Genomic DNA, 15952 nt, shown 5'->3' on the forward strand with positions numbered 1-15952 from the left:
GTTTCGCTGGAAATTCGTGGAATCATGAGGTATTTTCATGATGGTGCTCCTTGCCATAGCGCCCGAATTGTACGAGGATAGTTAAACAAGCTACTTTCCCAGTACGTGGATTGGTCGAAATGGTTCTGTTGCGTGGCATGCTCGATCACCAGATTTAAATCCTTGCGATTTTTATTTATGAAGCCACATGAAACAGTTAGTGTATTTTACTCCAGTTGATGCAATTGAGGAACTACGAGAACGCATTTAAAATGTCGCCAGAATGATTCAAAACGATGGGGAAACGTTACTGAGGGGAGAAGAAAATTTTTAACGTCGAATACAATTATGCTTTGAGAATAACTATTGAATTTGTTAAATTACAAATCAATGTAGAAAACTCGAATCTAAATAGTAATAGATCAATAATAATTTCGGCATGGTTGACTCACATTGTATACGCACCAAGCTGATTCACGTGTATAAAAAAAGGGAAATATTTCTTGTAATCTTTCACGATGTTCGTACTGCAGTAGTACCTTTGCCGTCTATGAGTAAAGTCGGTCGGTTAGTCCATTCTTGTTTTATTAATCCCAATTTTCACTAAATATACTCATAATTTCCAACAAAAATGGAAGACATTTGGTACTCTTAATGTAACCTCTCTTGTAGGTAAGTCAAAAATTTAAATTATTTTAATAGTAAATAACGTAAAACTCCAATAACTCCTACTTAGCTGTACGCGTTTATTGATTATTCGCAAAAAAAGATATGCACATTAGAAAGCAGGCAAAAAATTTGGTAGGTATCTATGCGAAGGATTCGAAATGGAATAAACAATTTTAAATACCATAGGAGGGTAACAGAATTTTAATAAATCTTCTAATGAATTGAACTAGAAAACTATACCTCTTACGCAAAAAATGTACTTGAAAAAATTTTGCTTTTTTACGAGTTCTATTGATTCAAATTATAGAACTTATTTCTGGGACACCCTGTATATACAGCGCGACTCTAAATTTGCCCCCTCCCCCTGTTATTTTTCAAAAAATTAAAAAAACAGCATTCAACATAGAAAAAAATACAATTTTTTTCTTTTATTTATTTTTTTAAATATTGCTTTGGTCACGCGTAAGGCGGAACTGCCGATTTAAAAAAAGACATAGGTTAAATGATACCTCAAATTAAAGGTATTTGAAAACTATATTTAATGGTGTAATGCAATTTCAAATCAATCTATTAATTTTTGCAAAAACTGCTATAAACAGAAATAAATTAATGTCAACAATGCCACATAAACTCAATTTCATAATACACAAACAATTTTTAAAAACTGGATTGTTGAGAGGAAATTTACTAAATTGAATGTTTGAATGGGCACCATTTGGCTCCTGACAAAAAAGAATTAATCTGAACTAGCCTGTCAATAAATTGCTATTTTACATTAACGAAGAAGTGTGGATTGATGAATCTGCAAACTTCTGTACTTCGACGTTTTTATTAGCTTAAAAAAAATTATTTTATTGCACTAAAGAACTTATTTGCAATGATCTGACTTGCAATTGCTCACAGAAAATTACGAGGAAGAATGATGTGGTTTCAATGGTTAAGGGCGATTTTAGTTTTGTGGTGCTAGTGGATACCACTTGTCCATCATACGAAGCGACTTTGCACAGGGCAATAAAATGGGATAAGATTGGCTAAATGCAGATGACCAAAGGATGACGCAGATGGTCGCATGACTATACAGATGGCTACATAACTCTTAACTGATTGACTTGGAATCATATTACATCGTTACATGTAATTTTAAAATACCCCTAATTTTGTATCCCTTGACCAACGTTTCAATTTTAAAAAATTAGCCGCCTTCCCCTACCGGTAACGTAAGCAACATTGAGAAAAATAAACAATCGTTAAAACAAACTACGTTTTTATTTTATTTACTGCTTCATTTGAGTTTTTGAAAAATAATTTGTTAAAAAGTTGGGGGAATGGGTTAATTTAGCGCTGCACAATATATTTATTCAATCGTATGTTTGTATTTATAGCAGGATATCTTCCAACAAATGAATAGAAACGTACAGCCAAGTTGTGAAACACGTTTACAATTCAAGCTCGATCTACTCTCAAAATCTTCGTCTTGTTGATCCAACTGGTAGGCAACGCATTCATTTGTCACTGCAGAGATTTGTGATGCAGATAAATCACCGAAAAAAAAGCACAAAATCTCGACAGAAGGATGACTGACTCACAGAAGAATTTTCAAAAATTTCATATTACGGGCACGTCTTCGATCCTATCGCTGCGCTCTCTTGTAGTTTCATTCTCTCACACTCGCGATACATATTGTGCAAAACAAAAGTATAAAATTTTATTATACCAAAAGGTGAACGTCATGGTGATAGTTTATTGTTTTGACGAACTATATTGTTTGAACGGTGGCAATAACAATTTGTATGTGCCCGGTAAAGCAACGAACCAGTTAAATATATGCGTAAAGGAAGACCGCAACAGGATTTTTGCTGGGACTTGGATCATGCATGATACGAAATAATGAACTGATTTACAAGCAAATGGCTTTTTTGTACTGTAAAACGGACAATGCATTATGCTAAAATATGACATTTTCCAGCTAGTTCCTGGAATTTTAATAGATCGAGTGCTAAAACTGTTCCTGCAAAGAACGACATAAACAAGTCAGGTATAGGGCCGAGCCCACAGTAAACCAGAACAGACTTTGACCAACATACTACTGCCTACTACCTTTCGCCATCTGAAGTGAAATATTCGTGACTGATTGAGAGTTAACAACCTTAAATATAAACGGTGAGCAACCAATACCAATCAGAATGGAATTCTCTAAACTACCAGATGAATAACGATAATCCTACACGACGGCAATTTGTGTATTGCCTTATTTGGAAGATACTCATGGCCTAGTAAATTGAAGTTGGTAAATTTTCTTGTTTTATTTTGAGAATGTGATATTTTGCATTCTTTACAGCAATGGTTCAAGTAAATTTGAAAGGTTCAAGTTCCTAAATCGCGGTATTTTGTATGTTATTGAATTATATCAGTATTATTATTCTTGATGGTAGAAAAAATTAATTTTACAAACTTTCCATCAACAGGGATATCATGTGAATTCTGCAACTCACAAAACTCAAAAGGCAAGCTTTACTAATATATTTAAAGTACTAAAAATTAATAATTAATTCGTTACTTTTGCCACAATTATTTCATTTATACACCACGTACATTCTCATGATATTGGAATATTTACTCCCTCAATATCATTAAGCTGAGCTTTATAAATTATCACTTTCACCTAGCCTTAAGTTCTAGTAGTGCCAAATTGAGAGACTTTGTCACCTATTTAATTTTTACTTGTCTTTTTTTGATTATTGTAAATGAGTTAACAATCTTATTGAAAATGTAAATATTCTTAATTCACCTGTTTAAATTTTTTAACATGCATGGTCAGAATCAATTAATGTTCAAAACTAATTACCACATTAATATTTTCATAAAAATTCAATATGATTTTTTTCTAGATACATGCAGATTTTTATTATCTCCTTATTAACAGTTATGTTACTCCAATATTAAGTATTTAAATTTGATATTGATATGTTGCAAATGCTAAAACACTAAATAATAATCATAACAGTGAAACATTTGATGATCCTCTTTCAAGACATCATTATGATAAAAAAAATTCTTAAATCAAAAGCTTTCATTGAAATTGTCCAAAGCTCAGTAAGATGTACAGAAAAAAAGGAAATAAACCCACTTACCTTGCAGATTGTCCAGCATAAACGTCAGCAGCTTGTGGGTCCCATTTGGTTCAGTATAGATTGACATGATATCCTTACTGAGAGGGTTTCCCATCAGCCCTAACACCATCAGATTAAAGAGCCTTCCAAGTTCATATGGCAGCATTCGCAGATGGTTATTTCCTAGTTGTAATTCCCTAAAAAATCACATTTAGATATAGTGTCTGTATTTACTATACACTATGTTACAACAATTAGTGTAAACCTTAACTTACAAGGCACATACATATTCTAGGAAATCAGGAAAGAGGTGATAAGGAAAGGTTAACTTGGCCTCTCCATGAAAATCTTCAGTAAAAGGATCCTAGAATAGGTGTTAATAACACAAGTTTTCCTTTGACACTACTCACCTCAAATGAATTAAATCTCCTAATTCAGCTGGCAATGATCTTAGTTTATTATGACTTAAATCCAAATTACGCAGGTTCACCAAGTGACAAATATCTGGTGGTATACGTTGTAAACAGTTATGTTTTAATGTCAGACCTGTAAGAAAAACTGCATTAAGTTTTTGCTTCAATTCATCAACAATAATTATGAATTTATAATAATTCTTGACATGTGAATAATGATGATTACATTTATGATCCATTTAAAATTAAATAAATATGAAACAAAGAAACTGGAGAAATTGTCACTTTATGCAGCCAATCATTGGCACTTTCAAGTTTCTTTAACTTTATTTTTAATTGTATGCACAAACTATGTCAAGTATATTATAGTTTTTTTTAATACCTGTTAAATGTGTCATCTGAAACAGGCTGGTCGTAAGATTTCGAATAGTCCCTGTTATCTCCAACTCACTCCAAGTGGATTTTTTTCCACTGGCTTGATCCTCGGCAGACATATAAGTGGTTGTTTTCCTGAGACTTGATGGAGAGTTATAAGATGATGCACCTTGTTCATACTTGTCTTTTGGGTTGTTTCGAGGCATAATTTATCCTACAAATAACATTAGTGCTTACCATAAAATAACATAATAATTTAAAAATATTTTAAATTCTACAGTGCAAGATTGCTAGGGAAAGGGTTCAAGGAACTCATTACTAAAGATCTAGCTGACCCCATAAACAAAGAATTGTGTTGAGGAAACAAAGAATTATATAGAGGAAATAAAGCTCAAGTGGCAATTAAATATATATACAAAGCCAAAGGTGTAAATATATGAACGTGGTGTAAAAATATTTATGTGGTAATTTAATTAGCTTTTTCTTGTTGTTTACCACAGCCATGACGCAGATTTGGTAGAGCTTAACTTAAAATGGAGTAGAGGGAATGCTAGCTCAATTCATAATGAAATACTTTATTCGCCACGGAGAACGGAAGATATGGTATTACATTCAATTTACCTGCTACCTACCTTCATCTACTCCTCTAACGGGCTAAATTAGTAGATTTATAATAGAAGAAAAATTATAAAATTCACAATCGGTACCCAAAAACAATACAGAACACTCACGACAAAAACTCAAAGTAAATGACAATGACAATGACAATGACAGTGACAGTGACAAGCTACAGGTTACTGAAGGTAATTTGACTGACAACAAAAATGCAGCTCCGGCATTGTCTTCCTTCATAACGATTTTAATGGAAAAGAACACTGTATTGGTTGGACTTGAATAAGAGCAACTTGTCGTTTGTCATTAAATCAAACATAACCTTAACCTTCAAACTTCGTATTGTTGATGTTAATTGAATTCCTATTCAAATCAATAAATGCTTATTGTTATCACCACAGAGAAAATTTTTTCGGTAAAAGTTATTTTTTTAAATTAATCATCTACGACTGCATGGTACTGGGTTTTAATCATTGTCTATTCATAAGGTAAGACGTAATGTATATTAAAAGGTGATGATTAAAAAAAAAACTTGTAGTATATGCAGCCAAGATATTTTCAAATAGGAGCTATCAAAAATGTGAAATTAGAAACATCAATACGTCGCCATACAATGATGCATAGTATTTTTTGCGTAATATTAAGTTATTGATTGACCAGAAATATAAAGGTACCTAACACAGAGTTCACCTTGTCACAAGTGACTCTGAACCACCAAACATATGCATTTACTCATATATTTCTTAAACTTACTTGACAATGATTCTATCACAAAATCTTAATTTCAGTAATTACTTTATGCAATTAATTCAGCATTTGAGTTATTTTAGATCCGGCATACTTCCTCCTAAATATACCCTCAAATCATCAAGAGTAGATTTAACCAATTTGACTTTAACAATTTCAGTTTTAAGCCTTTTATGGGCTTCAAATCTGTGACACCCTCCAAAAGAATAATAGTAATTGCCCCCCTCTCTCCCAGTAATCCACAACACATCGATTGGGGGCACTTGGTCTTGAGTTGCAGGATTCAAAATTGTCCCCATCAAAGATTCCACTTTCTTTTCATCTAGTATAGGAGGGATTGGGCGGATTATAATGGCTAGGGGCATGTCATAGACTTCAGTTATACCACTGGCATGGATACTAGTCATGGTTGGTGTCTTTTTCAATAAGTCTGAAAATGTATCATTGATTGAACATAAAGAGACATATACATTTAAGAAAATAAACCTAAAAGTTCACAGGATATAAAATTATGATATAGGTATATGATTCGAAGTTTCCTTTTGAATTGAGAAGCAGGTCTGTTCTTAAAAAAAAACAAAGATTTAATATTTTTCCAAATGGGAAATAATCTTGGAAATAGTAATCATTTGTTTTGAAGTGGTTTGATGTTAAGCAAATACTAATAACAGACGATGATATTAATAATGAGTGTATTATACTCTACATTCAGTATTTATTACATCTTTATTTTACTTTTTATGACGAAATATTTAAGTTAACAATTAAAATAAAAATATATTACCAGCAAAATATTTGCTAAGTTTGTTATTAATGTTGATGCTATATCGTGAAAACTTTACATCCACTCCGAGGTACCTCGTCAAGCGCAAATGACTAGGCATATTTTTATCTTTAAATGCAGCATGAACTTGAATTTTAAATTAGTGGATAGTTAATTGCTGACGTGAATACATTGTTGCCATATTTATTAGTTGTGCTTATAATAGTTCTATTAAGTTTAGACTGCATTATGCTATGACTTTGAGAGTGTCTTTATAAGCTTTTCCTTAAAAGATGGATCGGTACAAGAGACTCAATACAACGGTCGCCGAAATCTCCAGATGTTAGGCTGTTCGATTTTTTTGTTGGGTTTCTTCAAAGATTTTGCTTACAAAAGAACACAAAATTTAGACGATTTAAGTCTTAGAATTCAAACAGAATTAGAAATAATAAAAAAAGCAAGACTAGATAATTGCATATGGGTTCGACGAACGACTGACTTCTTGCAAAATTGTTACTAGAGCCCAATTTGTGCATTTATTGTAGGAATTTCAATTTTATTTGATGAAACAGTGAGTTACTTTATTTTATATCTAACAAATTAATTTTTTAAGGAAACAATAAATCCAATTTTAGTTCCGAGTGCACCGTTGTATCCCTTGTTAAATTACCTTTCATTTGATATACTACAATGGGTACCTTTCCATTTGAAAATAAAAAGTTAGTAGGGCTAGATAGATTGAAGACATACATTTGAACTTCGAAAATAATATAATAAATGCGTTTTTTAATATAAAATTATACGTATTTAATAATAAAAAAAATATATCTGGTTTATGTAAGTTAAAAACATGTTACAATACTTTTTACAAGCGTTGTATGGACATATAGAGGTCAAGGAAATAGTCCTTTATGTACAGATAGACTGGCAATGATGATAGAATGATCTTCTCTTCTCTGGATCTGTTCTCCGTGTTGTAACATCCATACTTCTCTTGTGTCTCTTCATTTTTTTCCCTTTATCATCTATTCTGATGTCTCTGGCATTTTCCAATTTATTCTTGCTCCACTTGCTCAAAAGGGTGGGTTGCTGAAATTACAAGCTCATATCAGCCCGAAGTGTATCAACGCCAGGTACTTCCCGGTTTGACTCGTTCCTCATTCGTTGGTATTCTGGGTCTTCTATCTCCTTCTTCTTCTCCCGGGCTTGGTTATCTGGAATCGGGTAAAGAATCATCCAGGGGTCACCGCGTGAAGGTGCAAGTAGGACTGTGACCCCCAACCTGAACTAAGTAGGCTGTCACTTTAATGCAACAATAAATAATTTCCATTATGCGTTATGAGAAACTAGTGGTTTTTCGGTATTTTTGTGCTGCAAGTCCTTAAAGTTTCGCTTTTATTTACATCATCCTTTCTTTTTTTCCAGTTTGGGCAATTATGGAGATTTGTAGGCTTTGTCTAACACGTAGTACGGATTTCAGTAATATCTCACAAAACAAACTTTTGATTTCAAGAATCAAACAATGTGTTTCTATTCAGGTAGGTTATCTGTTTTTAATAGCAAAATAAGCATAAATAAGCGTAGTAAGAATTCATTCAAAGTGTATTTAAAAAATGCTCTATCATCCCTAATTGTACTAAATTTCTTAAAAATTCATGATTTTTCTCTCATAGGTAACGGTTATATTTTGTTTAGATAACTCCTATGGATGACCTCCCCAAACACGTTTGTGCTCCCTGTATTGAGCAAATTCAACGATGGTATAAATTCAAAATAATGTGCCTGCAATCAAAACGTACGCTTGAAATTGAGGGATTTAAGAATTGTGAATACTTAAATGATGCACAACTTGATCAAGATGTAACTAAGAACAGCCACACATTCAATAAGGACATCACAAACCATGGTCCAATGATTGATAATGCCAATGGATTTGAGCCAAAGTATCTATACAAAGTTCTTTCTGAAACTTATTTAATAATAGGAATTTTTAAACTAAAGGATGAATTCTGCAGGCAAATTGGAAATATTCATATTTGCAACTTTTGCTCTCAAACTTTTGAGTATTACACTGATTACTTGGATCATCAAGTCAGTCATAATGGAAAGATTGCTATTCAATGTGATAAATGTGATTTAGTAAGTGTTACATCTATTCATAGTTGTGCAATATTATCAGATTATTTCTTAGGCTTTTCCCTCAATGCAGTCATTTGCTCAGCATGAAAAGAGCCATAAAATCCACGATAAAATTCCATGCCATATTTGTGGCACCGTGTTACAAAGGCAAAGTATGAAAATGCATTTAAATAAGCATACTGGCAAATTTCAGTAAATCACATTTATTTCTGTTCTATAACGTTATTCACATAGGAGCCTTTTTAGGTGCAGTGAATGTCCCACGTCATTTTCAGGCGCTCAACTCTTAAAATCACATGTTTCAGCCAAACATTTGAAACTAAAACAATATTTCTGTGATTTTTGCGGGAAAGGATTTGGCACGAAATCTTCACTAAACCTTCACTTGAAAATTCACAATGAGGAGAAAAGTTATAAGTGCCATCAATGTGATTATTCAGGTGAAAAAATGTGTAGTAATATTGAGCATTTGGATGAAAGAGCAATTAATTTTAGGAAAGACATCAGGGGCTCTAAGGATGCACATGTCGAAGCATGAAAGTGGTACTTACGTGTGTGAATATTGCTCCAAAATATTCAAAAGTTTTAAGAATTTGAGGGATCATCTAAGTCGAGTTCATTCAGAAGAGAAGAAACATTCCTGTGATATTTGTAGCAAGAAGTTTAAATTGAGGTAAGTTCACTTGTTATTTATGTCGTTTGAGTGTTTGCTATTGGGTCAAAAAAATTGGATAAACTTCTGTGAATTAACGACCTACAGTTAACAATGAAAATATTACAGGTATCTTTTAGAACATCACAAAAGGACACATACAGGGGTACAGCCGTATACTTGTTTGAAATGTGCAAAAACTTTTACCAGATCTGATGGACTTAAAGTGCATTTACAAACGCATATTGAAAGTGAAACCACATTCCAGTGTCAACTGTGTGAAAGATTGTTTAAGACGAAAAGAGGTGTTAAAAGACATAATTGTCCTAACGTTATAAATTGTAAAAATTGAATTTCGAGAAATATATAAGTATCTAACTAGTTCTTGGTTTTATTCAGTTCTTAATGTACAAGATTTTTTAGCTTTTATCGCCATTTCAGAGGGTTGCAAAAGATCGCAAAATAACACGGCAATAATATATGGAGTTAAAGTTTACAAAATGTAAAGGTTTTCATTGCAAACCGTTCTTGTTTTTTCCCATATTTAGTTCAAATTTGGGTTGAACATTTTTCATAATGCTACTCAATGGGTTGTTAAAACGACTATTTACAGAAAGAAAATTTTGTGGCGGTCATGCCCCTATTTAACATTCCAAATTTCGTTAACTATTATTAGAAACTTTTTTATTCCTTGCTTTTTTCTTGTGCGCAACTGTAGTCGTTTTCAAACTCTTGGAAAAGTAACATAACGCCCAATTTTTCTCGAAATTGCTATTATTTGAACGCTATCAAATCTATTAGTTATATAGGGCGTTATTTGAGTACGTGCCCAAATTTTTTAAGGGGTGATTCTTTAAGCGATTCTTAGACAAAGAATGTATATAAATATAGCCCTGTTAATGCTTTGTTTCCAAGATGGCGGGTGTCAAACTTTTTTCCTATCGTTACACATTAAAACACAATCTGAATAACAAGAAGATGCAAACTAATATGACGTTGAAATTCGGTCATAGTTTTTAATGAAGTAAAAAAGCCATCTCAAAGGTAGAAATTGTGTTGTTTGGCTAGTGACATGCACAAGGATAATGCCGATGATTCAAAAAACTCCCTATTAAAACTATACATAAATAAATGTTATGTATTTTCCTTTTAGCGAAAAAAAAGAAAAAATAAAAATAAATGTCAAATCGAATAAATCGATTGAAGGATTATTAAGATTTTTACAAAAAAAAAAGATAAACAAATTTTACACATACCACTACTTTCAGTTATTTTCTCCATAAAGGATAAATAATATTAAAACATTAAATTTAAAAAAAGTATCTCCCGAATTCAGCAACTGACCTACAAACACAATTTAAATTTGAACTATTTTCTCTTGCCGATACCGAGAATAATGGATTCTATAACATGTTCAACAGAAATAGATATAACCTTACCAACTGGAAACATAAAATAAAGTACCAACTGCACTCTCAACGAACAAAAGGAACTAATCTAAATTCTTATAAAGAAAACACCAATTTCTCTTAAAAAAAAAATAAAAATTTACTAACAATTAACTATAATTTTCCTTATTTCGACTTTATCTTCGGTGTTAACCTGCCATCCATCAACATTTGGATATCCTTAACCTGCAACCCAACTTCTCGTTATTTATGAACCAAAATTTCCCCTATGTTTTCATTCACCTTTTGATCATATCGATCCATATTCTCCAACAATCGATCTCGCACTTTCTTGTTGGTAGCCTCAATGTCCAGGCAACTGCAAACTACTTTCTTTGAATACTCCTTCCAGGCTTCATGATTTTTCTGTTAAATCCGGAAACAATCAATGTTCGTTTGCTAGTAAGAACCCTTTACTAAATACCCGAGAATCTTTTTCCAATTTTTTGATCATGGCGATGAATTTCTGCTCTTGGGCCACTGTTGATTGTTTGTACTTATCAAAATCGGTTTGTAGCATGTCCAGCTGGCCTTTCAGCTCCAGTTTCTCCTCCTTGAGCCGTGAGGTGCATGTGTCACATTCGTTAAGTATCTTCTTTAAATATTCCCTAAATCTGTGTAAACCCAGAAATTTTTATATAATCAATATAAAATATAACTGCACTAAAAGACTTTTGTACTTTTTATCCTGTTCTTCTAATTCCACTTTTTGGTGTTTGCGCATGTCATTGGTATCTCTGAAGGTTTTTTGATACATCTTTTCGATGTCGTTGATCCTTTTTTGATACTCGATTTGCAGCTCCTCCCTTAAGTTCAACTCAAGTTTGACTGCTTCTTCAATAGTACTCTTTAGTTCTATAGAATTAACGTTGTAAAGTAATTATAATGAAGAACAAGTTATTTAATTGAATCACTGATTCCAGAAACGCCCTAGGTCCATTTTTTGACGTATTTAAATTAGAAGCAGGACGATACTTGGATCATATACATAGAGGAGCAAAAGTCCTGCATAAATTCGTTAAAAATTGAAGAAAATATTTTTCACAACAATGCTGCAACACGTGAAATGTTGTTTTTAGTTGTACATTTTTTTTACGCAACTGACACGTATATAGGATTACCCATGCAGTAGATAAATTTACTTTTCCATTTCGTTTTTATGGAACCCTATATATAATATATTATGACGTTTTTGAGTTCTTTGAGAAATTCTGAACATATTTTATGTAACGTACCCATATCTAAATTCATCAGTTTTCGAAAAAACTAGGAAACATAGAAATAATGATAGAATTATTAATACATAAAAGATACCAATACAAACAAACTGTGTGAGGATTTTAATTAATTGATGTATGATTAATAGTAGTACTCAATCAAATTTTCAAAATAAATATCTCATAAATTGTTGGAGCTATGAAAAAATATTCCATTTTCACAAAAGTAAAAAAAAATACTCACGATTTTCTTTCTTTTTTTCCTCAATATCTGCACTTGCTCTATTGGGTTCTACCAACCTCCCTTCCCTCGCTGCATTTTCCGTCTCCTTTAGCTGTTCGATCAACTTCTGTTTCTCCCCTTTCAACTTCTCCATCTCCTTTCTAACTTTATCCAACCACCTCTTTGTGTCTTTTTTCTCTTGCTCATACTTTTTGATAGTTTCCGATGCTTTAGCTAGGTCCTCTTCTTTGGATTTTCGCTCGTTTCCATCATGAATTTTTAGCTTCAATTCCTCGACAGCTTTCTCCAAAATCACCCTCGCCATTGCGGCACCCTCCAATTGCTCCATAGAGTCTTTTAGCCGAGAATCCAAATCTTGTTTTTCATTCTGTACTGTAATAATACGATTTTTGGCATCTTGCAGCATCTCTTCTAATTCTTTAATTCTTATTACAGTCTCCTTATATTGCCTTTTCAAGACTTCGTCTGAATTTAGTCCAAGTTGCTGCAGCAACTTTTTCCAGGAATTAAACTTCTCTTCTATTATTCCCTTCTCCACGGTGTCTCCTTGAATTCCTTGTAAGAATTTATCCATTTGGGACGCAATTTCCAATGCTTTTTCTGGTGCTTCTCTATTGGATTTGTTTTCCAGGTGTTGCATGACATTTTTAAGCTGAAGTTTCAATGCTTCGTAATCATTTTTCACGGGGCCGTTATCGAGGTCCAAAGTGGATTGCAGTTTTTTATGCTGCAGCCTTGTCTCTTCGAGCTCACTTTTTAATTGGAATAACTGTAAATAAGTCTTAGGAATTGCTTCATATTTGTTTTTATTTCGTTAAAACCTCGTTTTTCTTATACTCCAATTCGGCTGAAAGTCGGCGGTTTTGCTCTTGTTCTTTAGCAAGCACTTGATTTGCAACTTTCAGGTCACTCCTGCACTTCTCAACTTCACCGAGCAATGCCTCAGTATTGTCTTTATTGCTTTGATTTTCCAAAGATTTCAGTAGACTCAAACGTCTTTCCTCTGATTCCTGCAATATCATTAAAGTGCAGATTTTAAAATTATTTATCGGAGAAATTTTTAACCTCGAGCTTCTTTTGTAATCTACGCTCATTGCATTCGGACTTCTCCAATTCCTGCTTCATCAACTCCAATTGCGGAAGGTTGTACTTAAGAGAAATGTTTTGAATTTCCGACCGGGTCTGCACAAGCATTTCTTCTATTTTTTCTTTCAGATCTTTATTATTCGAGTGCAGACTGGAAATTTGCCGGTTTTTGTCCTCTATTAGGGTCTTGTAGTTTTTTAGCTCATTTTGCAGCAAAAGCAAGTCTTTTGTGTGGCTGGGATTGTCTGAAATTTGCATGTAAGTGAGTCGAAATTTGAGCTTCGAATTCGATTTACTTACTACAGTTCTTAAATTCTTTCTTTGAGACTTCGCCCTTCAGTTGTCGATACTCTATGAGGTCATGCAGATCTGATTCATAGAATCTGTTGAGAAAATTTTCAATTGGGAAATAGACAAATTGATAATTTTACTGGGTATACAAAATATAGAATATGGAATATATACATATATATAGAATTTGGACTTTTCTTTAACAATTTTGATGAAATAAAAAAATTGTTTTAACATTAACTTATCAGACATTATAAATTAAGAAAATTCTTTTCTATGAAAAAATTTGAAAAAATTTGGAGTTCTATTTAAAATTCTGAAGTTAGTATCTGAAGCAGAGGTTATTTTCAAAAAAATAACTGTGACATTATTTTGTAATATAAATGATAACATTTAATTTGGTTTTTAATTCATCAACATCCATTCATACATGAGTGATAACTTAGCCCATTTTTAATGAGACAATCAGTATAACAGTAGTAATTTTATTATTTTCTTAACCCCATTATGGAGTTGAATTAAGAAATTCTCTTTATTTTCAGGGTGTACACTTCAAACAATTTTAATACAATAACTTACTTGAGCTTCACTTTCAAACCATCCAGCTCCACCGACTTGTCCACCAACATTTTTTTAAGCTTCTCTGTATTTTGATTATTATCCTTGATGAAGCAAATAAATTTGTTAACAAAAAAACTAATAGTTCATTATTGTTTTAATTATCAACTGATTTTAATGAACTACAAGGAATCTTTAAGACTGTTTTGTTAAACTTACCAAAGAATTATTTAACAAGGAATTAGTATCCTTTTGAAGGTGATCATTTAACCTCACTGTAAATAACGTTATGATCGTGAAAATTCAAAAACACTCCAACTATTACTTACCTCGAAAATGGTCATTTTCATTTTTCACAGCCTCGACGACCTCTATTAAATTTTTACACTGTTTCTGTGCATCTTCAAAACTTTTAAAAATAGCCATATTATCATTTTCCAAGGCGATTTTTTCAGAAACGAGCCGTTCCACTTCATCTTTGAGAGCATTTTTTTCATTATCCTGAGATAATTTTATTATCACAATGTCATCTAATAGAAAGTATTATTGTGAACTTACACAAATTTTGAATTTATTAACCTCAGCTTCTAAAGTTCCTTGCAGGAGGTCAATTTGATTTTCAAGTGATTTCTTCAACTCTTCAGAATTATATTTTGCATCCAAATTAAGGAGACCTTTTTGAGATTGAAGTTTTACATGCAACTCAGCTACTTCTGATTTATAAGCAATTAAGTCAGTTTCATGCTAAAAACCAGTCACTCAATTAAAACAAAAAAATTAGATGGCTAATATGAAGCTTACATTGGCAACAATTTCCTTAAATTTATCAATTTGCCCTTCTTTTTGTTCTAAAGTTTTAATAAGTGTACTAACAGTTTCAGTTTTATCAACTACAAAATTTAAAATAGTTATAAAATTGTGTTAGTAATAGCACAATCAGCTCACCAAGTAAATTCCCAGAATTTTTTAAGGAAATCTGAAGCTGCCTTATCTCTCCCTCAAGCAAAAGATTTTGCTTCTTGAGAGACTCAATTTCCTTATCCTTTTCAAATTTAACCTTATCAAAGTCATGTTTTAATGTCTCTATTTCCCTGCATCTGAATATGATAAGTAAAAATGAAAGTATTTAAATAGATAAGTCTATTGATCAAACTTACCGTACTTCATATAAAACTTTAAGCTGTTCATCAGGTGTGATTGCTTTTTTGTAAAGATGATTTAAATTATCATTTGATAGAACTGAAGTATTTGTTGAAGAATTTATAGTACTGTCCTCGTAGTTAAAGTCATCAAGATTTGCTTGCAGTAAATTTTGAAGCTACATTAGAGACATATGCAGATAATTTAAATTTCTTAAACGATTTCAATAACTTGCCTCCTCTTTTCTTCTTAATTGGTCTTCTAGATCCTCTTCTTCCTCAATATTCTTAGAATTGTTTATTTGAATATCTGTGCCTTGGAACAGGCTTAGACCTTCGTTGTCCATATCTATGTCTTTGTATAAATCACGTTCAGCGTTAGCCCGTATTGATATCTACTTTTCGTATAATTTTTAATTATTATTTTGATTTCAAAAAGGTAAAGTAATAAGTAAAGAGGTCTTGAATAATTGGTTTCGTTTTTGAAATTTTATTAACCAAATATACGGT

The 15952-nt window shown here is 32.2% G+C and overlaps 4 protein-coding genes across 11 annotated transcripts in view; 1 reads left to right on the top strand and 3 right to left on the bottom strand.

The window, feature by feature from the left end:
• Window positions 1-5382, bottom strand: part of twin (CCR4-NOT transcription complex subunit 6-like twin) — a 58619-nt gene extending 53237 nt beyond the window's left edge. For 2 of the 3 annotated variants that reach the window (XR_010733810.1, XR_010733809.1), the window contains exons 1-4: window positions 5179-5382; window positions 4554-4760; window positions 4169-4304; window positions 3780-3955 (exon numbers count right to left, since the gene is read on the bottom strand). Coding sequence is in view for 1 of the 3 variants with exons in the window: in XM_066301084.1 (XP_066157181.1) it covers window positions 3780-3955; window positions 4169-4304; window positions 4554-4752 (511 nt within the window). In the remaining 2 variants the exon portion in view is untranslated. The remainder of the gene's footprint in view (window positions 1-3779; window positions 3956-4168; window positions 4305-4553; window positions 4761-5178) is intronic. The other variant, XM_066301084.1, reaches the window with a different exon arrangement.
• Window positions 532-9840, top strand: LOC136349501 (zinc finger protein 782-like). 6 transcript variants are annotated; one of them, XM_066301091.1, is made up of 8 exons: window positions 5449-5646; window positions 5697-5828; window positions 8094-8206; window positions 8364-8807; window positions 8860-8999; window positions 9054-9247; window positions 9303-9480; window positions 9589-9840. In XM_066301091.1, exons 3-8 carry the CDS (start codon window positions 8105-8107, stop codon window positions 9809-9811), a joined length of 1281 nt encoding a protein of 426 aa, XP_066157188.1. In that variant the 5' UTR covers window positions 5449-5646; window positions 5697-5828; window positions 8094-8104; the 3' UTR covers window positions 9812-9840. The 6 variants fall into 6 exon arrangements, with proteins under 6 accessions (XP_066157189.1, XP_066157188.1, XP_066157187.1 ...); XM_066301093.1 differs by lacking the exons at window positions 5449-5646; window positions 5697-5828 and adding an exon at window positions 6820-7239 and having other exon boundaries at window positions 8364-8611; window positions 8684-8807; XM_066301092.1 differs by lacking the exons at window positions 5449-5646; window positions 5697-5828 and adding an exon at window positions 532-651.
• On the bottom strand, window positions 5882-6804 carry Srx (Sulfiredoxin). The gene is made up of 2 exons (XM_066301100.1): window positions 6690-6804; window positions 5882-6335 (listed from the first exon to the last, which is right to left on the bottom strand). The coding sequence occupies exons 1-2, from the start codon at window positions 6787-6789 to the stop codon at window positions 5980-5982; spliced, it is 456 nt and encodes a 151-aa protein (XP_066157197.1). The 5' UTR covers window positions 6790-6804; the 3' UTR covers window positions 5882-5979.
• Window positions 9841-10990: 1150 nt separating the features above from the next.
• On the bottom strand, window positions 10991-15947 carry LOC136349495 (putative leucine-rich repeat-containing protein DDB_G0290503). Its single transcript, XM_066301079.1, has 16 exons — window positions 15679-15947; window positions 15461-15621; window positions 15249-15400; window positions 15105-15193; window positions 14862-15047; window positions 14633-14804; window positions 14523-14578; window positions 14325-14407; window positions 13755-13837; window positions 13434-13699; window positions 13190-13378; window positions 12369-13137; window positions 11588-11762; window positions 11332-11521; window positions 11151-11273; window positions 10991-11093 (listed from the first exon to the last, which is right to left on the bottom strand). The coding sequence occupies exons 1-16, from the start codon at window positions 15787-15789 to the stop codon at window positions 11034-11036; spliced, it is 2865 nt and encodes a 954-aa protein (XP_066157176.1). The 5' UTR covers window positions 15790-15947; the 3' UTR covers window positions 10991-11033.
• Window positions 15948-15952: the final 5 nt, after the last annotated feature.

This window comes from Euwallacea fornicatus, chromosome 38 (assembly GCF_040115645.1).
Source record: "Euwallacea fornicatus isolate EFF26 chromosome 38, ASM4011564v1, whole genome shotgun sequence".
In the NCBI taxonomy this organism is placed as follows: domain Eukaryota; kingdom Metazoa; phylum Arthropoda; class Insecta; order Coleoptera; family Curculionidae; genus Euwallacea; species Euwallacea fornicatus.